A 21,811-nucleotide genomic window follows, 5' to 3' on the forward strand; every position below is an offset into this window, starting at 1 on the left:
ACATTGCCAATTGGCAATTGCAGGTCCAATTCTATAGTCAATTAATTGACTGTGGACAACTCCGGGACCAAATAGGCCTCCTTATGGTGCTGCGCGGTCAGCCCCGAACCTCGCATCTCTAGCAACTCCCGTACCGCCGACCGACCGGCATTACCCGGGTTGGCATGGACAAGTTAGTGCCTGGGAAATCTGGTTGGCGAATGCGCCAGAGACCTGTGACAGCTTGGCCCAACGAGAAATCAATTCGCGGTGGACCTCTGCTGGCATGGTGACCAGCTACGGCTGTTCGCCTCAGCGGCTCAGCCTTTGCCAGGAGAGTCCCAGGTATTCCAGCAATGCCAGGGGAGGTCCACAGCACTGTGCAGAGTACATGAGGCCTGGAGGACCGCCAAGGAGGCTGCGCGTCCTCACTGGACACGGGCAGTGGCCTGGCCGGCCGGACTGGCGGGAGCTGCTGTTACCCGTGCAAAGCCTCGCAGCCTTTCTCATTTCACTTCCGGTCGCCGGTGACGGCTCCCCCATGCTGCTCCAGATGCCGTAGCGGTCAATCTGGGGTCCTTCTCCACTGAAAACATTTGTCTGGTATCCTCACAGCCCGTCGTGGTGGACAACCGGGGTGGCTGTCCCCAACGAGATTCCAGTGTCCGATTGTCCGTACCTGCTCCAGGCGCAGAGTCAGCATGTGCTTACCCACCTATGCATAAGTACTCCGGCAGTCTGCTGAGGTTGCGAGATCGCAATCGCACGTTGATGAATCCGAAACGCAACTCCATCTCTACAGACATCATCAAAAATGGGCAGACGTGCTCTCCATAGGAGGTGTATGGCAGACAACGGGGGCACCACGCTCAGTCGCACTTCCGCCGAACCAGTCCAACATCATAAGTCCAGCATCATAAGTTCAACACCATAAGTTCAACATCATAAGTTCAAAATCATAAGTCCAGCATCCTAAGTCGATTAATCAGTCGTAGTTCAGTCCAACATCACCATTCGTAAATCAGTCGTGCATCAGGCAGGATGGTTTCTCTGGGGTGTTGAGGGAACAGGATCAAATGAAGCGCCGCCTGTCAGGCAAGAATGGCATCTGTCACATTCAACAGTGAATACTGGAAAGCCGGCAGAGGTGCCGGTCGGTCTCTAAGGCCGTAGCTCGACTCAATTTCAAGTCGAGCTGATGCAAAGGCAACAAGAAATACATGCCCATGTAATTTTCCCCTAATATTCGCCGTGACCATCCGTGAAAGACAAGAAACCATTTATCGGACAATGCCGTCGAAGCGAGACTTGAACCACTTGACGGTCTCATCGCGCTTGATGCGGTGGGTGGCACCAATTCTGTTCTTGGTGCGGCGGCGGCGGGTGACGCGCTCACCAGGTCGGGTCATGCAGCAGTAGAAGTCCATGCCGTAGATACCGATCGAGGGGTCGTACTTGATACCGAGATCGATGTGCTCGCTGATACCGAAGCCGAAGTTGCCGGTCTCGGAGAAGTTGCGCTTGCGGAGCTCGTACTCCTTGACCTTGAGGCCACGCTCGAGAATCTCCTCAGCCTTGATGGTTGTCAGCACCTTGTCGCAATGATTCGCACAAATATTTGCCAATTTACCTTGGGGCCTCGGACGGTGACGTGGACAGAGATCTTCTCGTTACGTCGGATACCGAAGGTACGGACGGTGTAGCGGGCCTTGCCTGGTTGAGGAGTCAGATCGAGTCGCTTCGCATCGTTCAGGAATTCGCCAACGTACTGTACACGGGGGTTTGACCGGACAGCTGCTCGAGCACCTTGGCGGCACGGGTGAGTCTGTCACCAGATTCACCGACGGAAATGTTCAGAACCAGCTTCTGGATCTTGAGCTCCCGCATGGGGTTGCTAGTCTTCTCGGACGCCATGGCTTCGGTTGTTAGTCGACGGGTTGGTTGAAGTGTCGAAGATCGCAAAGTTGACGAAGAGTGGGTTGTGAATTTTGTGAAGCTCGAAAATTCGAGGGTTTGTCTGCCCTCAAGCGAGCGAGGCATAAAAGCGGGGCGTGCTTGTTCTGAGAATGGACTAGTGCCAAACGGTACTTTCTTCATGTACCTTTCAGCCTTTCGCATCAGGCTCCGCAGATTTTGGACCTCATCCTTACCTTCAGAGCTCCAGGCATTGAAGGTCGTCACGGTCGCGCAACAGCTCCGTGTACACATACCAATTTTTGAACATCCGAGGCACTGCGTCAGCACGTCCTCAATACATCAGCCAAGATGTCGAACAAGCAAGGAAAGATGGTACGTCCACTCAATCCCCTCTCCCTCACGCGTCAATGCTCGTTGTTGATCTGGATGCTGACCAGCTCGTGACTCTCTATAGGCCGGTTACGTACGTCTCCCCCCAATGCGCATGATAGGCATCATGTCGAAGACCTCCCGATCGCTTGGTCGAGTACTAACGGCTGCTATAGATCAACTGGCGGATGCGGGTAACCCTCAACGACGGCAGGTCAATGACCGGTCAGATGCTCGCCTTCGATAAGGTAACGTCACCAGGGCTCCTCTAACCGCATAACTGCTAACGTGCAAGCAGCATATGAACCTGGTCCTTGCCGATACCGAGGAGTTTCGACGTGTCAAGCGCAAGCAGAACAAGCCTGCGGCCCCCGGTGCCTCTGGCTCCTCCGCCCAAACGATCGAGTCCGAGGAGAAGCGAACTCTCGGTTTGACGATTGTCCGCGGCGCCCACATCATTTCGCTCTCCGTCGAGTCGCCTCCCCCCGCCGACCCCAGCGCGAGACTTGGAAAGAGTGCTCCTGGTGGAATCCCTTCTGCCCTGGCTGCTGGCCCTGGTGTCGCCCGTCCCGCTGGTCGCGGTGCTGCTCCTCCTTCTCTCGCTGTATGGTCCCCTCCGTCTGCTTTCTCGCGTCACAAGCTAATATTTATCAGGGTCCTGCCGCTGGTGTTGGCGGTGCTGCGCCTCCTGGCTTCCCTGGCTTCCCTGGAGCTCCCGGTTTCCCTGGTGGCCGAGGTGGTAGGTGTTTCCGCCCCAGATACCCGAGCAGGTTCTCTAACAATCTTCAAGCTCCCCCTCCCGGTTTCCCTGGAAGCTTCCCTCCTCCCGGTTTCCCCGGAAGTGCTCCTTTCGCCCCTCCTGGCTTCAACCCTGGCGGCCCTCCTCCCCCTGGATTCAACCCTCCTCCACGACGATAGATTATGTAGGCGCTGGATAGAGATTGGGAATTAATGTTCTGCAAGAAATTACGATACCTTTTCCACAGGCCAAAGACGTCGCTTTCCTGTAGATCAGACAGCTTTGAGTGCAGGGTGCGACGTGGAATGTTATGAGTTTTGGGTCAAACAAAATGTACGTGAATTCCTACATGACGTTTCAACCATATTGGCATGAATATTGACTCACGTTGCCAAGATCTTCCGTTCTGGGCAATTGGATGGGCGCTTTTGGTGTTTGTGACATAAATGAAGGCTATCGGCCATGACGTACAAAACATTGCGAAACTTGTTATACTGTAATCCTAACTAGGTTGGAAAGGCATATATATTGCTAATAGCCAAAGCTGCCAGGGAATTGTTACCCGTGGCAGGGGAGTAGGATTCTATCAACTAGTGCTTACTAAGTACATGTCAAATGTATCGTGAATTAACGTGAGTCTTTTGGAGCTTCCTTCGCTTGTTCAGCTTCCTCACCATGCCCGAGTTCAAGTTCGTGGTATCAGACAGAGCTACTCAGCGACCATCAGCAGCCGTCAGAAGTCATGCCGTAAAGAGTGGTCTCGAACGCAAGAACCGGGCGGAGGTTGCAAGCGGGTCCAGGGACTCTCAACTTACCATCCGACAGAGGGATTCGCTCAAAGGGCGGTTCAAGCTCACAGATGCGACATTCAAGCCCAGGAAGACGGCTAAAGTGGGTGTCAAGAGTGGTGATATTGCCACATCGCAAGCACCAAGGGCAAAGGACGGTGTGATTTCGCGAGATGGCATGGTACTTGATGCAAGATATGCCAATCCTTCGCTTTCAAGTGCACAGATGCAGCTCGTCAAATCGCCCAGTCAAGGAAGAAGTGATCCGTTTGGCACCTTTCCAGTCCCCCTAACTGGAGATGTCGAGAAGTTGGCCAAGTTCTGTATGTTACCGCGCCGCCTTCTGTTGCTTGTACTGACTCTATAGTTGTTTCTCGCTTCAATCTTCCCGTGCCCATCGCGGCTATTCAGAAGCAGTGGTGGGATTACGCTCTTTCCGATGCTCTCGTCATGCACTCGACATTGGGCCTGGCGGCGGCAACATGGTCTACGCTTGTTCCCAGCACAAAGAGAATCGCCCAGGAGGGATATAGGCAAAAGGGTCTTGCTCTCCAGGGAGTCCAGGAGAGACTCGGTAAAGGCAACACTGCGATGGCTTTGGTCGCGGTCATAGCTAACCTCGCCAATACTGAGGTTTGTTCATTCTCAGGTTTTATGGCCATGCCGTGTACCTAATTGCGAGACAGGGGGTCGAGGGCAATTTCGCTGTTGCTCGTGTCCATCTTCAAGGGCTGGACCTGCTCGTCAGGGCGTGGGCCGGCGGATATGACGAGATCAAGAGTAATGTCAACGTGGCGAGAACAGTGAACTGGTGAGTTCCAAGGGAGTCCAGACATGGATTTTACCTAACTCGTGCAGGTCGGATATTCAAGCAGCAAACGGGTTGGGGTTGAGGCCATTGCTTCCACTGGTCATGCCTCTCGAATCTGTTTTACTGCCACTCAGTGTCCTGACTGCTGCGGAACAACCAAGTCTGTCCCATTTGCAGGCATTCGAAAGGAACTCTGACGACGCAACTGTTAGGTTCTGCTTTTCGCTCGTACGGCAAGGCCAATACTCGTTGGCGAGCGACGAGGTTCCACCGTATGATTTCCGCATCATCATCAATGCCTTCGACCACTTCCTTGCCGACGCATTAGGAGGCAACACTCTGTCGGACTTGGGACGGGTTATCGTGACAGCAGCACAGGTAACATACTACGCCATCGTCCGAGGAGTCCCCCCTACTGCTCTTCTCCCCCGTATCATCGTCCGAAGACTGCGGAAGCAACTGGACATTGCGATTCCCATGTTTGCAAGCCGCTCAGAGTTTCAACATGGACTTCTCTGGTGTCTTGTGGTAGGATCAGCCGCCGCCTACGAGACGGGCGAAGACTGGGATACCTTTTCCAAAGATTTATCAGCAACACTCACGGCTGGGAATATCGAAGGACCTCGAGAATTTGAGGCGATTATGAAACGTTTCGTGTGGCATCAGAAGTTCCCTGGAAACTTTCTGGATAATCATGCTTCATCCTTATTTCCTCGAAGTTTGATGCACTGAGTAACGCTGAGACAGCTCATGCTCTGTTGCTCATTAGTTTAGGTGATACCGTAACCTACATATCATCTGAATTACAACCAGCGTTTCTCCATGCAACAAAAACGAAGCAGATGATTGAGCCGAGAAGCAGGAACACACAAAATCGAGGCCTAAAATAATCGGGCATGTGAGTCTTCCTTGTGTATAGTAGGAAGTAATGCATTGTAAATTTCTAGCTGAATTCTTGTCATCGCAATAGCGCTGCAATGGCCAGATCCTCTGTGATCACTCAACTCCAAGACTCCTAGGTATCCTGCCATCCCATGTGCTTCGTAACTAAAATATTACTTCAAACCCCAACAGCATGGCTGAAGACCTTCGCCGCCAGCTGACTGAGCAATCTGGCTCTGGCATCCTGAGGGAGTTCCTGTCCGACAGTTAATTCTCAGTTGACACTCGATCACGTAGATATCATGATACTCACCTGGAACACGGCGTACACACTCTTCCCCTTGGCATCCCGAACAGCTCCGAGTCTGTTTCCCGCCACAGCGCCAGCAACCATGCCCGGCACGTTGGCGACAATAAATCCAAGCGCTCCTCCGCTCACGCCGCCGAGCATACCCCAGAACTTGCCCGTCGGGCGGTTGCCGTCCCCCTCTGCCAGGCCCTCCTCACGCATCATCTCCTCGAAGACGTCACTGAACTGTGCGTTTTCCGTCTGCTCGCGCTCTGGCTGTGGAGCCCCGCCAGCGTTCTTGCTGAAGAAGTTCCACGCCCATGAGTAGGGGTTCTGCCCCTCCTCGGGCGGTACCTCGGTTTCAGCGTCAGAGTCGAAGGGGTCCGCCGGCGTGCTTGTGTTGAACAGCCTTCGCTGTGCGTCATACTCGCGACGGCGGGTGGTGTCCGAGAGGGTGTAATAGGCGTCGTTGACAAGCTGGAACTTGCGGGTTCGTTCGCTTCGCTCTGGGGATTCGGCGGTAACGCGATCCGGGTGTGTCTTTAGGGCGGCACTGGGTTCCAAGGGTTAGCCATGAATAGCATCGCTGGGTTTAAAGCTTACCGCTTGTAAGCATCTCGGATCTGTTGCGTCGTCGCCGAGTCGGACACCTCGAGGATGGCATCTGGAGATACGCGCATTAGCAAGGATGCGTTTGCAAGTGGTGGGGTAATCACAAGGGAACCATACAATAGTCAGGAGGAGGACCAGAATTCATGGTGACTCTGCGAGCTTGAAATAAGAATAAATCGAAAGGGAGGCAACACTCTGCCGTAGGTAAGCAAAAGGGGTGTGAAATCGAGTTATAGGATCGAGAAATGATCGATAACCAAGTTCGTCGGAGATCCAGAGACACGGGAGAAGTGTCAACGTCATTGTGGCGGCGCTGTGGCTAGGCAGCTGCACCCTTGTCGAGGTGGGACGGGTTCTAGTCCAAAACACAGGACAGCCACAACTCATGTGCTACAATTTTTGGAATGAGAATGGGAATATGATGCCTCTTGTTTATAGATAAGCCAATTATATGCATTCGTGGTATATTCAAGCCCTCGTCCCGTGATGTAACCAATCCATTTATAACCCATGAAACCCCGTCAAGAACCGTCTAACAACCTGACTCTTCCATGAGTCTTACCCAAGGCCGCTCTCTAAGTATTTCTGCGCTCTCAAGAGTGCATCCGCAGTTATGGCCTCTGAATCCTCTTGTCGGCCAGCTTTTTGGTAATGGGCAGCGAGCACCCATAGGTCTCGAATCACCCGCAAATTGTTATTGGTGCCGTGCGCCGCCTCCCGCTTGCTGACAGCACATCGTAGGTTCTCCTCTGCCGTGTCCCATTCTTGCCTGTCCTGGTGGACTCGTGCCAGCATCTTGCGGGCATATGCATGGAACCTGTCACTTGATCTCGATGACTCGCTAGAACTCGTCCGGCTCAGTAAGTTGATGGCCAACTGCTCCGCTTTGACCTTGTCACCCAGATCCATCTGGGTAAACTCAAGCATGAGTGCTTCGATTCGTAGCTGATCCGATTCGTCTTCAGCGGCCGCTACTTTTTCGGATTCCGCCATGGCTTCGAGGGCGCGGTTCATGGCTTCTCTCCTCTTGGCCAAGTCACTCCCTTTCCGTAGCCGAGTTCGCCCGTCCCAAATCAGTTGCTCGTAAAGCCAGAGGCGTTGTGCCCCCGATGTCGGGATGTGTTCGGCCAGGAGGTCCACGTTTCGTAACCAGGCCAGGCGCAAAAGGTGGCAGACGAACTTTCGTCCTTGATCAGTCTGGAAATCACACTTTCTCAGTTGCTGAAGAATCCGGACGAGTGGATGCTGTGCGGGAAGTTGATGTTGTGCCAGCACAGTGGCATGATCCAGAAACATGCTAAGAAGCTGGAGGTGTCCTCGGTCTACCATATCATAAATGGTATCTAGGAAGTGCCAGACCAGGTCGGGATGGTCATCGGTCAAGACGTACTCGAGGACATAGAAACCCCTTCGTGCCGCCATGCCAGCGAGGTCCCCTTTCCCGTGGAACCACAGATCAAAGACCAACTCAAAGGTTCGATACATGGTACGACTGTCTTGGATAGGTGGGTGGTTCGGATTCGCAAGGTATTTTGACATGGGATCTGAGATGACGTGGTGAGAGTCCAGCTTAGCCTGGCTCCAGGTGAAGACACTGCCAAGAACAAACTCGAGGTTTGCATACTGTCCGGTATTTGACGGACGGACCAGGGCCATGGAATCTTTGTTGGCACGGTCTGGGCTCTGCTTCTCTAATACATCGTGCCCATCTGTGTGGTGGCTGACACCCGGCGACTCTGGGGCCTGAGTGGTGGGAGTGGAAGTAGTGGACTCCGATGGGCTCCTGCGATATGTTCGCTTTCTCAAGTTCCACTTCTTTAAACGCTTCTTAAACATTTGTTCTCTGTGAGAGGCCCAATTAGCCCGATCGTCACTGAGTTACACGATGGTGCATGAGTAACTCACGTCGCGGCGAATCCATGTCTAGCCTGCAGGATGGCCATGGTCTCATTCAGCTTGCGGTTGTCACGAATGTACAGGGTCTTGATGAGGTCTCTCATTGACTCCCACTCGTCCTCGGTGTGTTCTTTAGTGTAAGATCTGTCGTCCACGACGGGAGGGCAGCCGGGGAGCCGGGGCGCCAAGATTGGCAATGCGGCCATCATGTCGCAGGGCGAGGGGGGTGAGCTCGAGCCTGACCTGAGCCTGACCTGAGCCTCTCTCTCTGGCACTCTGCTTTTGAGTCTGAGCCTGGCTCAGCGGTTCTGCAGTTCTGGTCTTTGTTTCGTCGGGGCACAAACGGCAATCTCAGCCGCCGCAACTTGGATACCCGCCACGGGGAGCCTCAGAGCGTGTTGGCAGTCTTGGTGTCGGCATCGGTATCGGCATTGGCATGCCGGACCGCTGCGTGTGTGCGTGTGCATGGCGAACGGAACTTGACATGTCGGGACGCTCCTCTTCAGTATTGAAGAAGCATGATGGACGGCGGCCTGGCGCTGATTGGACAGCAAAGTTCCGCGCATGAGATCACGCGTCTAGACCGATTGCAGACGTGGCTTGCGAGGCAATCACGCCACAAATTTGGGCCTTGGGTCTCGCCTCTGCACTGTTCTGCAGTGAGAGAGGGTGCAAGTTAAATTGTGTGCAGACTTGACATTAGCGTTCAGCCCTATCGAATGAGACTCTCCCGTCAACTGTCATTATGTCGGCAATGGCATCTCGATCCCGGCTTAAAGTTGTGCCTCCGGAACATTACATACGTAGGTACCTATGCACAGTAGCCGGCTCGCTCACCTTGTGCATGACTCCACTATGCCGTGCGCATGAGATGGGATGCAGGAACAAAAACGAACAACCACTGAAGATGGACATCCCCATACGGTTTATCAATCTAGTGATAGCATCGTGTTCTCTTTTTGGTGCTTGTGTCGATGTTGGCTCAAGTCCGTTTTCATGATGGGTTCAATGGTCTGGAACATTGCGTGCAATCCTCAGGCAATACGTCAGAGTGAGTGGTCGTGGGTGTTGCGTTGGATTTGCCAGACACGATCCACCCATCACCTGTCAATGTCTCATCCACCCTCCCTTTCAGGCTTTCAGCTTTGGCAAAGTAGACAGGGTTCATTCTTCGATCAGCAAAGTTACTGCAAGGAGGTGCGGAAAAGATGTATCGCATCGATGATAATGACTAGGGTCTCAGTATGAACGGTATCGCCAGAGCAAATTCGCGCCTTCAACCTTCAATGGTGGCGGCTTCGTCCGCGTATCAGCGTGCAGTCTCCTCTCCGTAGACAGGTAGATGGCCTTCAAGAAGCGCCGCCTGAAGCGCCTCCAGTCGTCATTCGTCGGTCTGCGATCACGCTCTTCTTCCTCATCCTCGTCCTCAAACTCGTCCACGTCAGGCTCGTCTTCCCTGGCCGCCTCAACCTTGATAGGATAGAACTGGACGTCATTTTGATGGAAGCGCCACCGATTGTGTCGGCTGACTCCAGACTCCCCTTCGTATTTACGGGAGTAGTTGTGGTGGAATAGTTGCAACCCATGAGGCAAGGCGAGTTTTGGGCCGGCGAATTGGAACTCTTCATGGATAATGAACAAAACGTTCTTCAGGCGAGGGAATTTCGATAGCTTCGCGAGAAGCATCTTGATGTTGTTCCTCGATACTTTTCCGCTGATAATGGGATGGAATATGCCCGTGCTAAATCCATACGACGTTCCAAGTGCGACTTGGCTGATGTTATCTCTCATCTGAGATATTTGCGCGAGAAAGTGCAGCGCACGAAGAAGCCGCCTAATAAGTAGATACGGCTCAAGTAAAATGATGTCTCGCGAAGGGTCGATGTATTTTATTGTGTGGGATAGCGTCAACGGCTTGTAAGTGCGGAGCACGAATGCTCGCGACTCTCGGCACACAGTTGCCAGGGAAGGCGGCGGCTCGTGGCAGCTGTTAGCAAATGTGAGGCCATCTTGAGCCGGGGTTTTGAGGTTCGATTGTGGTGTGTCGAGTACTTCGAAGACCCGTGGTTCTGGCAGGGCGTACATCCATACCATCGATCGAAGCTCTGGCGGCAGCTTGGGAAATGCCGGGAAATTTGAGGACATGTTCGCGGCTATGGAAAAACATCAAAGTGACGGCACATGCGTAGTCTCGTGGTTCTGCTAATCCAGACATATATTCCTCGGTACGCGTGGACAACCCCGGTATCGTGGTGCGCCCCAGCCCATCCACAATCACCCCACGATCCCATCCCCGCTCTCAAAGTCGCTCGACGTGGTGGATATCGGGGGAATGTACGTCTACGCAATCTATAGTCCCATAGTAGTGAATGCGGTTTTCGCACGAATGGCGGGTGTTCTTCTCAATCCGCCGTCCGACGAAGCCACCGCTGGCGGCGGCGCGGGGACGGGCTTGTTTCGGATAACGACCTGGCGAGATATGATCGGGGAGCGATTGGGCGCTAGCTCGGGAGAGCACCGGACTTGTCATGGGTTGATTGTCATGTCTGTGCGGCATCGGATCTGTTGTGTTCGTACAAACAGCTCGGTAAACTGAGCTTGAACAGGGGCATCTGGTAGAAACGGCCATCGACCCCGAGTTGGAGCTAGGCGCGGTCAATTGACGGTGGAAACCGGGGTTGCTAAAAGCCAAATGCCGTGTTACGTAGATGCAGGTCTTCTGAGCACTTATCTGATAGCTCTATGCAAGGTCATGGTTGGCAACTGTCTGAAGTTGATGATATCCCTGGTCACGATATCGCGGGATACCACATCTGGCGGAAGGATTTACACCGCCCGCACGAAACCGTCCTCACGTCCGAGGCCACTGCTCCGGATAATTTATTGACCACAGAAAGAATACCTAGATATAGACGTGAGAAGGGTTCAGTAGGTTTCCTTTACATGAACAACTTAACCGCGATGACTACCCTATACTGTTAACCAGCGTACCCCGGCGAGCGCCGGATAAATATATGCCGGATAAGTAGTTAATCCGACACACATAAACCGGCCCGTTCAGTTCACGAACGGCATAACTTAAAGATCTCAAGCGGGTGTCGAAATGAAAAGCGACGAGGGCGAGGGAGACTAGTCAAGCGGCTATTTGAATTGTAACCACTCTACCCAAACCATGCCACTCTAAATGTTATGTTCTGGGACGTGGCACCATTCAGCGCCTATCCTGCACAACCTCGTTGCTAACTTGAGAGTGCTATGCACAAGACTCAGTGGCTAATTAAGGGCAGTAAAAAATTCGTCTTGATGGGGCTCACCCATGGCCTTGCGGCCCTCCGACGCTGCTTGAGCGTGGATTTGACAGCCGCCCCCACTGCGGCTCCATCCATTTAATTCCATGTGGAGTCACCTCGCCAAACGGCATTGAAAAGCGGACCGGATAAACAGTTAATACGGAACAAGGTGGGCCTCAACAGGCTATAAAAATCTCAATTGTTCGTCGCAGCTTCGCTGCCCTCTCCTTTGAAAAATCGTGCGGCTGGCATAACCTGAATTTTTTCTCCGTGTTGCTCGAATCCTTAACCCATGGATCACATCGCAGCGTCAGTTGTGCCCCAGATTAATCAAAATTGCAGGCCCGCCCTACCATCGTTTGGTTCTGGTGCTTTCATGCACCTCAGTCGTGGTTGGGAGGCAGGACATTTCAATCCCTCGATTTTTCGTTTGACCCTCTGCAGGTCAAACAAGTTCTGTTAGGACACTCCTAGATAGCTCGTGATATCGCTGTAGGACTGCTCTGCTACCACGTGGTCGTCTGAGAGAGCTGGCTTGATTGAGTGGGACATGTTCTGGATACTGATCCACTGACATGACCCTCTGTCTATTTTCTACATGTTTTTGAGCGACGTGGCGTCGCTATGTTTGCTTCCTGAACTCCGTCGCCGGCTACTACCCCGAGCAGCATGCCTGATGCACTTTGAATTGCCCTGAAATACCCGTCATTCACTATTGTTATGGCAAGATGACGGATCTCAAAGGATCCGTCCATCATCCAAGTTCCAGCCCTTACTCGTCCTCGCCGACCTTCTGGAGCTGCCCCATCTCCCTCTTGGCGCCCGCCTCACCAATCAGCTTCACTCTGTCGATGCGAACAGTCTCTCCATCACCGTCGCCCTTTTGCACATAGATGATCAGACTGGAGGTCTTCTGGAACTTGACGAATCGCAAGCCAATGTTGACAGTTCCGTCAGCGTTCCAATCCTCAGCGGACAGCTCGATCGCTTGGGTGGGTTCGGTGTCGTCTGCTTCGCCAAAGTCGAGGTTCTGGGGCCTGTTGATGTAGAGATGGATGGTGCCAGGTCTCATAGGCGCCTCGTCGTCGTCGTCGTCGTCGTCGTCGTCTTGGGGCGGCAAGGAAGTGATCTATGGCATGCGGTTAGAACGGAAGAGTCTCGCTGCAATAGAACTGCGGTGTAGCTTGCCTGGAGAGTGTGAACCTTGACAATACCCTGGAGGGGAATGTAGAGGAGCAGCTGGTCGTCAGCACCACTTTGGACCCAGTCCTTGGTCGCAGCATTGGCCTTGCCCTTGTCCAGAGCACTTGGCTTGGAGCTATCGAAGAGGACCTTGACGGGGCCAAAGTCCTCGTCAGCGTTCAGCAACTCGCAGTTCCGAACCTCAATTTGATCCGTGATATCGCTGTAGCCTCGTGGGATCTCGGCTCCCTTCCACTGGCCGTCACTGCCACTGCCAGAACCCTCCCCGAGAGACTCGACCTCGCTGAGCAGCTTCTGGATGACAGCCCGCAACTTATGCTGGTCTGCGCCCTGGACTTTATCAATCACCTTTCCATCACGGAAGACGAGAAACGTGGGGAGCGCGGTGATGCCATATTCTTTGGAGATGTCCTGCTGGTTGTCGCTGTTGATCTTGACAAAGGTGACGGCGTTGGGGCGTGACAGGGACTTCGCTAGGGTCTCGTAGATGGGAGCAATCGCCTTGCAAGGACCGCACCAGTCGGCGTAGACTGCAGAGCCAGCACACGTCAGCCTCTTCTCAAGCAGAACACCACGAGGCGCATCTCGACAACCTCACGGGACCTGTGTGGCGGGGTAGGTTTGCTGCCACAGCGACCAGTGGAATGGATGGAAGGTTCTTACAGTCGGCGACGACGATGCGCGAGGACTTCAGGAGGGAGTTGAACTGCTCCTTGGAGGTTATTAAGACCAGGCTTGTCGACATTTTGGAGGCTATTTGGGACGGCTATGTTTGGCGGTTATGACGGTGTGGCAGAACTGGGGAATGGGAAGAGCGCTGAGCCCCTCCAAAGTCTACTTGATTCCTAAGCTTGCAGCGGCGGCGCCGAGTGCCTGGAGGGGTCATCGCTGTACCGGGGCTAGCGTCATCACAGCCAATAACGGCTGCCTGCAGTCTCAACGGCAACGAGCCTCTACCATGGATGGCTAAGGTGTAATTGAACGAACGAGGCACTTGATATGCAAATTTCTGGAATATTTAAAGGAGCCACAGAGATTTGACTGTTTATAGCGATGCAGGTAAATTTAACATGATATTTATTTGGTGGAGCCTAGGGAACCCTAGAGGGCCAATTCAGGATCGAGACAAATCGGCACTTAGTAGAGGAACCCGTTGGAATGACCAAGAACGAGACCGATTCCCTAGGAACCATCTACATAGTCCACAGTGCTTAAACTAGGTGCCAATGCCAGCTGTCCCTATATTCTGGACGAAATGAGGTTGAAGAGAATCGGGAGTCCGAAGCACACTGGTCGAGAGGAGATGATTGAGAAGTGCTGGTTTGCCACTGAAAGTTGCTGGGAAAACGGAAGACGTATAAAGCACGTGAGGAACTTTTGACAGTGTTTAGGATTTCAATCTTGGCATGTGTATAATAAGCGATTGCTCATTCTGCTTGAGCAAACATGCACGGATTGTCGCTAACTGGGCTATACCTTGCCTGCTGAAGTGAGGGTTTCCGGACTCGCCATGAAAGATTATGTGATCGACGTGATGGCTTGGTTGAACCAACCAGCAGGTTGTTAAGTACAATGTCATCGTGGCTTGATTATAATCACCAATGCCAAGTATGACGTCCCGTCACAGCAGGCTGCCATTTGCTGTGCGGTGCAGCTGCAAGCACCCGCGATCCACGACGCCTCCGCCTCCGCCTCCGCCTCCGCCTTTCAGCTCACAAGAAACCATTCACGGGGCGGACTCAGAGACCCAGAGTAGACACCCGGCCGACAGCTGGCGACAGCCCGCGAGGAAAATGGTCCATGATTCACAACCAAGAGCCGTCGGCCATGGAAGCGCGTCGCTATAAAAAGCCGTGCAACACAAATACTCCCATGCAACCACAAATGCCCCTGCGCGCCGCGCTATTTGCCTGCGCTCATTGCTCACTTGTTTGTCGAACTGAAGTGCTCCTGACCTCAAAAGGTCGACCAAAGACTCAACTCAACATACTGCTACTCTGACCTAGGTGCATCTTCGCCATGGATCGGCTGTCGATCGATGGAAGGCCGAGGAAGAAGACCGGTGCATCGTCAGTTGCATCTTCTAGGAAGCCCCAAGCCTCAACAAAGCTGCGGCCAGCTTCTCCGCCAAGAACAAACCCATGGGCTCGCCCGCAAACAAGAACCGTCGCCTGCGATGACTTTCCGCCGCTGCCCAACGCCAGTAGTGCCGCTCTGCCAGCACCAAGCGCAGTTACCAGGTCATCTCGAACATCCTCAGCATCATCTTGCCCCCGAACAGGGGACGCTTCACAGGTTGCACTTACAGCATGCTCCATTTCCACCTGTTCAGAAACCTCCCGTCACATCCTTGAAGCAGCTGCTCCGCGCGCCACAGAGAGGTTGGCCTCCCCCGTGTGCTGGCGTCTTTCGACCAACGGCTGATATTGTCGACAGTCTCTGGAAACATCCGTTTGGCGCGGATGTGGTGGTACACACCGACACGATGAGCTTTCGAGTCCACCGCAACATTGTGGAACCCGAATCAGGTTGGTTTCGCGACAATCTCCCCCCTCCAAACTTGGTACGGCGCCCAACCTCCCTCTTGGTTGTGAATGAAGAGATCTGACAAGTCGCTCACAGGATGGATCCCCGGTCAAAGTGCGCTTGGGCTGTACTGCCGAGGCTGCTGCGCATTGTTTGAGATTCATGTACACAGGGAGTGAGTTTCCGGCCCAATTCCTGGCAACCCAAGATCCAGGTTACTAACCAAAGGACCTAAACAGGAATCGAGATTTGCGACATTGATCCAAATTGTCCCTGGAGCATCATCCACCTTCCACGATGTGTTCTGGGATACTGTGCAGCAGTGTTCTTGCGGGTGAGTAGGATGGCAGCTCACCTTCTCCGAATCGTCGAAAAAACATCCGTCGAGCTTGGGACTTTGGTGACAACGCGCTATCTCCATCAAAACCTGGACGATTGCGAATGGGTGGAATTCTCCTGGCACTATCAGAACGCCCTGGACATTCTCTACGCCCAAGGCTCTCAGACTCTCATGATGCCGATGAGATTGGCGATGGTAAGCGTCCTTGACACCACTCTCTTCTGGCTAGTACGACATCCTGCTTTCATAAATCTCCTCCAAACGACTTGGCAGCACTTTCCAAACACGCTGTTGCTGGACCAGGCAGAATATCGTCGACTCCTGAAAGAAAACAATCCCACTACCAAGAGCCCTGTGCCGACCGAAGCCGCGCTCGAAAAGCTGTTTGCGAAGGAGGAAATGGAAAGCACAATCAAGAACGAGTGCGTTATCCCTGGAACTACGGATCTTTCTGCTGGTCGGACAGTGCTGGCGTCTAGAGGAAGGGCACAAAGTTGCTACCGACGAAGAGGTAGCTCGCTGTGAATGGAACTAAGAGAATTCAAATAATGCGACAGCTCTCAGCAAATGCTTGAGACATGGCTTGAGAAAGGGGTGGCGAGGAAGCTGGCTACAAACGAGCCTTTTGTATATAGATTATACCAACATTCAGCTTGGAAAGATTATTACAGTGGAGGGTTGCAGCTGAGGGTCAGCTGGATATGTAAATGGCATGGGCTTGACAGAGCTGAACCGGTTCCAGGGGTTGTTCCAGTGACGGTTAGTGGCCAGCCCACCAAACGGGCTGGTCCGTGCCGAAACTGACAATAAGCGCTAGGCTAGGTGTAACCTCACTTGCCAGCCTCACTCCGGTTGCAGTTGCTCTTGCGACGCGCTCATAAAAAGTTGCCCTCCAGCATCTATCTGCTTGCAAGCTAGATTCAAAGGTTGAGTTGTATTTATACGGCCTTTGTCTTCTATGAACAATGGCGCAACGTGATGGCGGAGAAGGCCGTTCTTCTCATGTTCGCTTTGCGGAGAGAGAAGAAGTCATCGTGGTACGTGAATTATTTCCCCGACACCTGAGTCTTAGACTGAGCCGCAATAGCAACGGCGACCATACCGTCAGGACTCGAGAGGCCACGCAAGACGCGGGACACATGAAAGCGCCGATGGCCCTGTAAACGAGAGACAGCGCTACCGGCGCGACAGCGGTGACAGACCTAGCCCGCGCTCGCCAGTTCGTCTCGAGTCGCCGGTGACCAGAACCAGACGAACACGCGTCGTTGAGGAAGTACCCATCCGAGACGCCAACGAGGATGTTGAACCCACTACTGTCTATGAAATGGTGGAGGAGACGAGAATCACCGAATCTCCTCCGCCTATCGACGATGCGTGGGATGAGATACCACATCGCAGACCGAGTCGTCCACCCTATGACAATGATTGGGACCAGAGACCGAATCCCAGAATGGGTCGTCCAGTCTACGGGGATAACGATGCCGACTTAGACCGCTATTCCTACGGTGATGCAATCAAGCCTAGATCCAGGTCCCGATCCAGGTCACCAACCTATTCTCGATTCGAAGACCCAATGGCAGAAAGGTACGCCTCTGGACGCAACCGCTTTCCCTCATACATTGCCGATCAATACGGTGCACAACGGCCCTATCGACGGACCAGTGCATCTAGTGATGACTGGGATCCCTACGATAAGTTCAGCTTGGACCTTATGTCCCAGTCCATCACTGAATCATCAAAGGATGGTGATTCTGACACTGAGTCACCGGAGACGGATGAAAGGGTACCAGTGAAGGATGAGAGAGGGAAGCCGAGGACTGCTCATGCTACGGCTGTCAAGACCTCACAGTACACAGGGAATGCCGAGCTTGGTGGCTTACACAGCGCGACACTGACAGCAGTGCATGGCACCAACGACCGCAAACAGTCTTTGTTTAGGTGGCTGTAAGTCCTGCAAGGTGCCTCGCTTCGGGATTTTCTGCTGACATTTAGAAGACATGTTCGCCAAGAGGTTATGAACTTTGAGGAGCTATGGGTATAACTTCTGTGGAGCTTCGCCGTGACTCGGGTGCTAACAATCCTTAGATGGAGATATCCTGCGTGTCTGGCCTCTCTGACCTGGAAAAGCGCGCGGTAACGAGACTTCGAGGAGACGTCAAGAGCTCTCTTAAATCGCGACATAACCCCAAAGGAGCGAAGGTCGGCTACGTCGAGCCTCGATCTATCGAGGTTCCTCTTAAATCACTGACAAATAAGAACGCGACGAGGGAAGCGGTCACAGGGTCAGCTAGATGGATCTGCATACCATACTTTTCTCTCGATCAATACTCGGGTTTGCTCTCGGCATCCAACTTGTCCTTGTTTCCGGCTCAGACTTTACTTCAAGCTCAATACTCTCGCAGCACTCTTCAGAGGGACATGGAGCAAGCGGTCTGCCAATTAGGGAATGCTAAACGCGGAGAGTGCTTTCACATAGCCCAGCTGTGGTGTGTCGTCATTGACAACAGTAAGGGATTTACCTCCACTACACCGGATATGGTTAATATTGATGAAATCTGACAGGTCTACTGGTAACTTGTGGAACTATGTCTCAGTCTGATCTGCAAGGAGATATATTAAAAGTCAACGCTGAGCCTTCTCGAGATCTGACAACGGACAATCAAGGCAAAATCCTGGTTTCTTACGGTGACTCCGTCGCTTGGTCTTTGGCAGCTGACGAGTGCCAAACATGGTTTGTAAGTAAAATAAACCCCATTCGTGTATTGTATATATGTCTGACAATCATCCAGGCTTTTACCTCGAAATTCCAAGCCTTCTGGCCTAAGAATATTGAGTTCTGGCATCAAGACCACATCATAACAGCTGCGAAGTGGCCCAGGATCTTGCGACTAGTTTCACATGCCCAGTCGAGTGTCAAAATCACACTGAAAATAGGGTAAGGTGGCGCCGTATTCAGCTATTATATAAGTGAGGCTAAGCTAACGAGCTTGCAGATGCCTCCCTGATGTACCTCCGCGCGCGGTCCTAAAGCCAGAGACTGAGAGTGAAACAACCTCTGGGGATGAACAGAGAGAGAGCGACACTGACGATTTCATTCACGTCATGATGTTACCCCAGACGAATCGCAAAGGTGCCTCCGCTTTTGCCAAAAGCAGTACAGTCAAGACACAGCTTGATTCTGCCCACATGTTCTTGATGCAGGACACGTCATATTCGAATCGAAGCGCGTACAAAAACTGCAAACCGGGGACAAGAAAGGAGTGCCACGCATATCTTGATTCGCTCGCAAGTATTGTCGAAGCTGACGGTACCGATAATGTGCGGCGTGCGTATGAGGAGAAAATCGACATCTTCAACACGACGGAGACTTTGTATAGATTCTTCCTCCCGCGGGACTTTGAGGATCCAACATCAGGCAAATTCTGGGGAGCCATCAGAAACATGCTGGAGGTAAGTGCTATCCCACACACATTGCCGTGACTTGAGCTAACAATATCCGGCAGTTGAAACAATTACAACCAAACTACACGCACGCGATTACTGATAATACTGTGCCCCAAATCAGAAGATTCTTGAGGAACCTCACACCGAGCCTTATTGCGTTCCAGAACATCATGTCTCATGCATCCGAATCAGAGCGTGATGGTGTGGAGGCACCGCGGGAGTTCGTGACTGCATGGTTGTACGTGGTCATGGGCATGGTCTACGGTTCCCAGGACCACAGCCGATGGAGCAGTCGGACATCTCGGATGAGAGAGCTGCTCGAGCAGGGAATGAAGAAACTAATGCATTCGCTCCCCAACAAAAGCCTGCTAGAGAGGACCAGCATGATGCCCCTTGAGGTTCTTTCATTGGTGACGTTTGGCCTACTTCAGGATCAGGTTGGGAAGTCGGATGATATCTGCGAGACCTACTCGCAGTACCTCAACTCACTGGTAAGTTAAGATGACAAATGTAATTGCTCATTGTTGCTGATGGTCATAGGAAAATTCGATCATGTCGAAACAGTCAGACAGGTCCTACCAGCATCGGATTGATCTTGTGCAGCAAGAAATCTCGGCCGTTAAGCGCACGCTGAAGAGGCAGCGGAACATCATCTCCAACATTCGAAACTCCCTCACAGCCCTCGACACTCACAAGATAGTCTTACAGAATAGAGAAGAGGCGGCCATACGGAGGGAGAAGGAGAGGGACAGGTATACAGATGCAGCTCCTGGCCCTCCCCCTCCTCCCCGATCACAATACGCATTGAGGCCTGGCTTAGAGGAAATGGCGGTTATCCGACCCGCCAACGATTATATGGGTCTCGACGACGAGTTTATTCAGGAAATTTCATCGGCATCGAAGCTCTCTTCGACAGACGCGGGTGGCCTCCGCGGGTTGTTCTTCATGGAATGCTCACGGCTCATCGAGCAGCGCGAGTTCGAGTTCTGGAGGTACACAGACTACGCCAACGACCTTGAGCGAGCCATCAATTTCAAGATGAGCTTCGCCAAGGACCGACAAGAGAACGCCATCTTCGCCTTCACGCTCGTCACTATCGTGTTCCTGCCGATTAGTACGGTCTCAAGCATCTTCGGCATGAACACAGCCGATGTCCGCGACATGGAGTCCTCGCAGTGGCTGTACTGGTCCGTCGCACTACCGCTGACGCTGGTTGTCATCGCCGCGGGACTTTGGTGGATGGGCGAACTGGGCAACATTGCTCGGTGGTTTATGCGCAAGCCACGAGAGTCATCATCGCGGGGCGTGTACGGAGGGCCCGTCATGATGCCCCAGCCGGTCGATCAGTCCTATCTTACACCGGCTAGTATGCCTGGTCCTATGATGATGAATTATGGTGCAGCCCAGTATGTCCCTGGCACCAATCCCGGCATGCAACGGGTCAGGACCCAGGAGCACTATGCACCGACATCTGTTTGGCAGGGCCGGGCGCGTTCTGAGGGATACTGATATAGTGTTGGGAGCTGACGGGGGGGATTTTGAAATCACTTGTTCGGATAGAGATCAGATGAACTTGGACAATAATAAATTTCAGTTTGCCTCAACTCCATTCGTACGTATTACACCGTCTTGATACACCTGTTTACCCCAAAATAACATAGCCAGAATCGTTATCATATCATATAAGGCCGTTAAAGTAAAACCCGTCTGTTTCTGGGACCATCTTGCTCATCTTCTGTAGTACTCCCGATCGTGGATGTGGACTCTCGTGTGCTCATCCTCAGTGATCATTTTCCGAGGAGGCGGTGGAGGGGAAGGTGAGGGGGCGTGCCGTCGAGGGCCATCGACGTATCGAAACGTCTCATACTGAGGCTCAACGGGGACCGGAACGGGAACAGGGACGCGTACAGGGACGATCCTCTCCCGCTCGATGATGACTTCGCGGTCTCGTCCTCGGTGGCTTCTGCTGTGGGAGCGCGACGAGCGCGACTTGGAGGACTTCCTCCTGTGAGACGGCTCAACGTCAACGGCGATGACCTCGATGGGATCATCTGGTGGCGACGGCGGCCGCGGAGGGAGAGGCGGCATGGGCTTCACGACCGGCGGAGGAGGCGGCGGAGGTTCGGGCTTTGGCTCGGGCTTTGGTTCGGGGGGCGGGGGGATGAAAACCGGAGGCGGAGGAGGTGGCAGGGCAGGCCGTTCAATGATCATCGGCGGCGGCGGCGCCGGTGCAGGGATGATGCGCGTGACGCGGCTCCGTACAACGGCATAGTCGGGCTCCGGGTGGTGGAGATAGAGCCTCTTCTTTTCATACTCTCGAGTGACTGCGGAAGTGACGTCAGCGATGCTTGCGGCCGGATAGCGGGGTGATGGAGAGGGGGCTTACCCATGACGAAGGCGGATCAGTGGAAAATTACAGCGACGTATATTTAGGCAGAGGGCGAAAATAGTAGTGTATGTTGGACAGGAGTAGGAAGCCAAATGGGGGCCAGTTTGCGGGTGTGCGAAGAGTACAGACAGGTAGGCGTACAGACAGGTAAGCGTAATGGCGATGATGATGATGGATCCACGTGAGACGGCTGGCTGACCGGATGACTGGATGGATGACGGGATGGTTGTCGGTGGCGAACAGATCAAGTCCAGAGCACGAGAGAGAAAGGGCCGATCTTATATGTAACTAGGAACAGAGGAGAGGGAGAGGGCACGCGCATACGCCACGGCTTCTA

General features: G+C 53.2%; 11 protein-coding genes across 11 annotated transcripts; 4 read left to right on the forward strand and 7 right to left on the reverse strand.

Moving 5' to 3' along the window:
- Nucleotides 1-1,259: 1,259 nt before the first annotated feature.
- On the reverse strand, nucleotides 1,260-1,893 carry BGZ61DRAFT_470471 (ribosomal protein L5 domain-containing protein; the record flags this gene model as incomplete). Its single annotated transcript, XM_046248081.1, has 3 exons — nucleotides 1,260-1,553; nucleotides 1,610-1,692; nucleotides 1,749-1,893. The coding sequence occupies 3 exons, from the start codon at nucleotides 1,891-1,893 to the stop codon at nucleotides 1,260-1,262; spliced, it is 522 nt and encodes a 173-aa protein (XP_046111764.1).
- Nucleotides 1,894-2,361: 468 nt separating this feature from the next.
- BGZ61DRAFT_6424 (uncharacterized protein) lies at nucleotides 2,362-3,255 on the forward strand. Its single transcript, XM_046256945.1, has 4 exons — nucleotides 2,362-2,513; nucleotides 2,564-2,869; nucleotides 2,920-3,004; nucleotides 3,056-3,255. Exons 1-4 carry the CDS (start codon nucleotides 2,454-2,456, stop codon nucleotides 3,181-3,183), a joined length of 579 nt encoding a protein of 192 aa, XP_046111765.1. The 5' UTR covers nucleotides 2,362-2,453; the 3' UTR covers nucleotides 3,184-3,255.
- Nucleotides 2,923-3,650, reverse strand: BGZ61DRAFT_437390 (uncharacterized protein). Its single transcript, XM_046244120.1, has 2 exons — nucleotides 3,056-3,650; nucleotides 2,923-3,004 (listed from the first exon to the last, which is right to left on the reverse strand). Exon 1 carries the CDS (start codon nucleotides 3,480-3,482, stop codon nucleotides 3,327-3,329), a length of 156 nt encoding a protein of 51 aa, XP_046111766.1. The 5' UTR covers nucleotides 3,483-3,650; the 3' UTR covers nucleotides 2,923-3,004; nucleotides 3,056-3,326.
- Nucleotides 3,651-3,677: 27 nt separating this feature from the next.
- Nucleotides 3,678-5,548, forward strand: BGZ61DRAFT_437391 (uncharacterized protein; the record flags this gene model as incomplete). Its single annotated transcript, XM_046244121.1, has 4 exons — nucleotides 3,678-4,115; nucleotides 4,160-4,425; nucleotides 4,479-4,603; nucleotides 4,651-5,548. Coding segments are annotated over 4 exons (1,514 nt in total), but the record flags the coding sequence as incomplete, so codon positions are not given.
- On the reverse strand, nucleotides 5,500-6,737 carry BGZ61DRAFT_6440 (DnaJ domain-containing protein). Its single transcript, XM_046256947.1, has 4 exons — nucleotides 6,504-6,737; nucleotides 6,378-6,438; nucleotides 5,799-6,327; nucleotides 5,500-5,741 (listed from the first exon to the last, which is right to left on the reverse strand). The coding sequence occupies exons 1-4, from the start codon at nucleotides 6,529-6,531 to the stop codon at nucleotides 5,664-5,666; spliced, it is 696 nt and encodes a 231-aa protein (XP_046111768.1). The 5' UTR covers nucleotides 6,532-6,737; the 3' UTR covers nucleotides 5,500-5,663.
- Nucleotides 6,738-6,782: 45 nt separating this feature from the next.
- Nucleotides 6,783-8,752, reverse strand: BGZ61DRAFT_437394 (Clr5 domain-containing protein). Its single transcript, XM_046244122.1, has 2 exons — nucleotides 8,292-8,752; nucleotides 6,783-8,229 (listed from the first exon to the last, which is right to left on the reverse strand). Exons 1-2 carry the CDS (start codon nucleotides 8,489-8,491, stop codon nucleotides 6,945-6,947), a joined length of 1,485 nt encoding a protein of 494 aa, XP_046111769.1. The 5' UTR covers nucleotides 8,492-8,752; the 3' UTR covers nucleotides 6,783-6,944.
- A 409-nt stretch (nucleotides 8,753-9,161) lies between these two features.
- Nucleotides 9,162-10,535, reverse strand: BGZ61DRAFT_437396 (uncharacterized protein). Its single transcript, XM_046244123.1, has one exon. It carries the CDS (start codon nucleotides 10,425-10,427, stop codon nucleotides 9,522-9,524), a length of 906 nt encoding a protein of 301 aa, XP_046111770.1. The 5' UTR covers nucleotides 10,428-10,535; the 3' UTR covers nucleotides 9,162-9,521.
- Nucleotides 10,536-12,030: 1,495 nt separating this feature from the next.
- BGZ61DRAFT_543183 (galactose-binding domain-like protein) lies at nucleotides 12,031-13,520 on the reverse strand (the record flags this gene model as incomplete). The annotated part of the gene is made up of 3 exons (XM_046255243.1): nucleotides 12,031-12,701; nucleotides 12,776-13,305; nucleotides 13,439-13,520. The coding sequence occupies 3 exons, from the start codon at nucleotides 13,518-13,520 to the stop codon at nucleotides 12,345-12,347; spliced, it is 969 nt and encodes a 322-aa protein (XP_046111771.1). The 3' UTR covers nucleotides 12,031-12,344.
- Nucleotides 13,521-14,983: 1,463 nt separating this feature from the next.
- Nucleotides 14,984-16,368, forward strand: BGZ61DRAFT_437401 (uncharacterized protein). The gene is made up of 5 exons (XM_046244124.1): nucleotides 14,984-15,020; nucleotides 15,082-15,156; nucleotides 15,212-15,338; nucleotides 15,398-15,476; nucleotides 15,541-16,368. The coding sequence occupies exons 3-5, from the start codon at nucleotides 15,261-15,263 to the stop codon at nucleotides 16,164-16,166; spliced, it is 783 nt and encodes a 260-aa protein (XP_046111772.1). The 5' UTR covers nucleotides 14,984-15,020; nucleotides 15,082-15,156; nucleotides 15,212-15,260; the 3' UTR covers nucleotides 16,167-16,368.
- Nucleotides 16,369-16,481: 113 nt separating this feature from the next.
- On the forward strand, nucleotides 16,482-20,693 carry BGZ61DRAFT_407595 (uncharacterized protein). The gene is made up of 9 exons (XM_046243178.1): nucleotides 16,482-16,678; nucleotides 16,729-17,585; nucleotides 17,637-17,676; nucleotides 17,727-18,147; nucleotides 18,204-18,376; nucleotides 18,431-18,576; nucleotides 18,635-19,091; nucleotides 19,145-19,576; nucleotides 19,626-20,693. Exons 1-9 carry the CDS (start codon nucleotides 16,607-16,609, stop codon nucleotides 20,592-20,594), a joined length of 3,567 nt encoding a protein of 1,188 aa, XP_046111773.1. The 5' UTR covers nucleotides 16,482-16,606; the 3' UTR covers nucleotides 20,595-20,693.
- Nucleotides 20,674-21,799, reverse strand: BGZ61DRAFT_437404 (uncharacterized protein). The gene is made up of 2 exons (XM_046244125.1): nucleotides 21,472-21,799; nucleotides 20,674-21,409 (listed from the first exon to the last, which is right to left on the reverse strand). Exons 1-2 carry the CDS (start codon nucleotides 21,473-21,475, stop codon nucleotides 20,814-20,816), a joined length of 600 nt encoding a protein of 199 aa, XP_046111774.1. The 5' UTR covers nucleotides 21,476-21,799; the 3' UTR covers nucleotides 20,674-20,813.
- Nucleotides 21,800-21,811: the final 12 nt, after the last annotated feature.

This window comes from Ilyonectria robusta (genome assembly GCF_021365365.1).
Source record: "Ilyonectria robusta strain PMI_751 chromosome Unknown BGZ61scaffold_1, whole genome shotgun sequence".
Taxonomy (NCBI): Eukaryota; Fungi; Ascomycota; class Sordariomycetes; order Hypocreales; family Nectriaceae; genus Ilyonectria; species Ilyonectria robusta.

Bases quoted from the DNA above. Each gene is read 5' to 3' on its own strand.
- BGZ61DRAFT_407595 (XM_046243178.1), top strand. From the start codon at position 16,607: ATGGCGCAACGTGATGGCGGAGAAGGCCGTTCTTCTCATGTTCGCTTT. The intron at 18,148-18,203 runs GTAAGGGATTTA...GAAATCTGACAG, and splicing joins GTGTGTCGTCATTGACAACA to GTCTACTGGTAACTTGTGGA. The intron at 19,092-19,144 runs GTAAGTGCTATC...AATATCCGGCAG, and splicing joins CCATCAGAAACATGCTGGAG to TTGAAACAATTACAACCAAA.
- BGZ61DRAFT_6424 (XM_046256945.1), top strand. From the start codon at position 2,454: ATGCGGGTAACCCTCAACGACGGCAGGTCAATGACCGGTCAGATGCTC. The intron at 2,514-2,563 runs GTAACGTCACCA...ACGTGCAAGCAG, and splicing joins AGATGCTCGCCTTCGATAAG to CATATGAACCTGGTCCTTGC. The intron at 2,870-2,919 runs GTATGGTCCCCT...AATATTTATCAG, and splicing joins CTGCTCCTCCTTCTCTCGCT to GGTCCTGCCGCTGGTGTTGG.
- BGZ61DRAFT_437390 (XM_046244120.1), bottom strand. From the start codon at position 3,482: ATGTTTTGTACGTCATGGCCGATAGCCTTCATTTATGTCACAAACACC.
- BGZ61DRAFT_437394 (XM_046244122.1), bottom strand. From the start codon at position 8,491: ATGATGGCCGCATTGCCAATCTTGGCGCCCCGGCTCCCCGGCTGCCCT. The intron at 8,230-8,291 runs GTGAGTTACTCA...GGCCTCTCACAG, and splicing joins AGACATGGATTCGCCGCGAC to AGAACAAATGTTTAAGAAGC.
- BGZ61DRAFT_437396 (XM_046244123.1), bottom strand. From the start codon at position 10,427: ATGTCCTCAAATTTCCCGGCATTTCCCAAGCTGCCGCCAGAGCTTCGA.
- BGZ61DRAFT_6440 (XM_046256947.1), bottom strand. From the start codon at position 6,531: ATGAATTCTGGTCCTCCTCCTGACTATT. The intron at 6,328-6,377 runs GTAAGCTTTAAA...CTTGGAACCCAG, and splicing joins ATCCGAGATGCTTACAAGCG to TGCCGCCCTAAAGACACACC. The intron at 5,742-5,798 runs GTGAGTATCATG...ACTGTCGGACAG, and splicing joins GTGTGTACGCCGTGTTCCAG to GAACTCCCTCAGGATGCCAG.
- BGZ61DRAFT_437401 (XM_046244124.1), top strand. From the start codon at position 15,261: ATGAGCTTTCGAGTCCACCGCAACATTGTGGAACCCGAATCAGGTTGG. The intron at 15,339-15,397 runs GTACGGCGCCCA...AGTCGCTCACAG, and splicing joins ATCTCCCCCCTCCAAACTTG to GATGGATCCCCGGTCAAAGT. The intron at 15,477-15,540 runs GTGAGTTTCCGG...GGACCTAAACAG, and splicing joins GAGATTCATGTACACAGGGA to GAATCGAGATTTGCGACATT.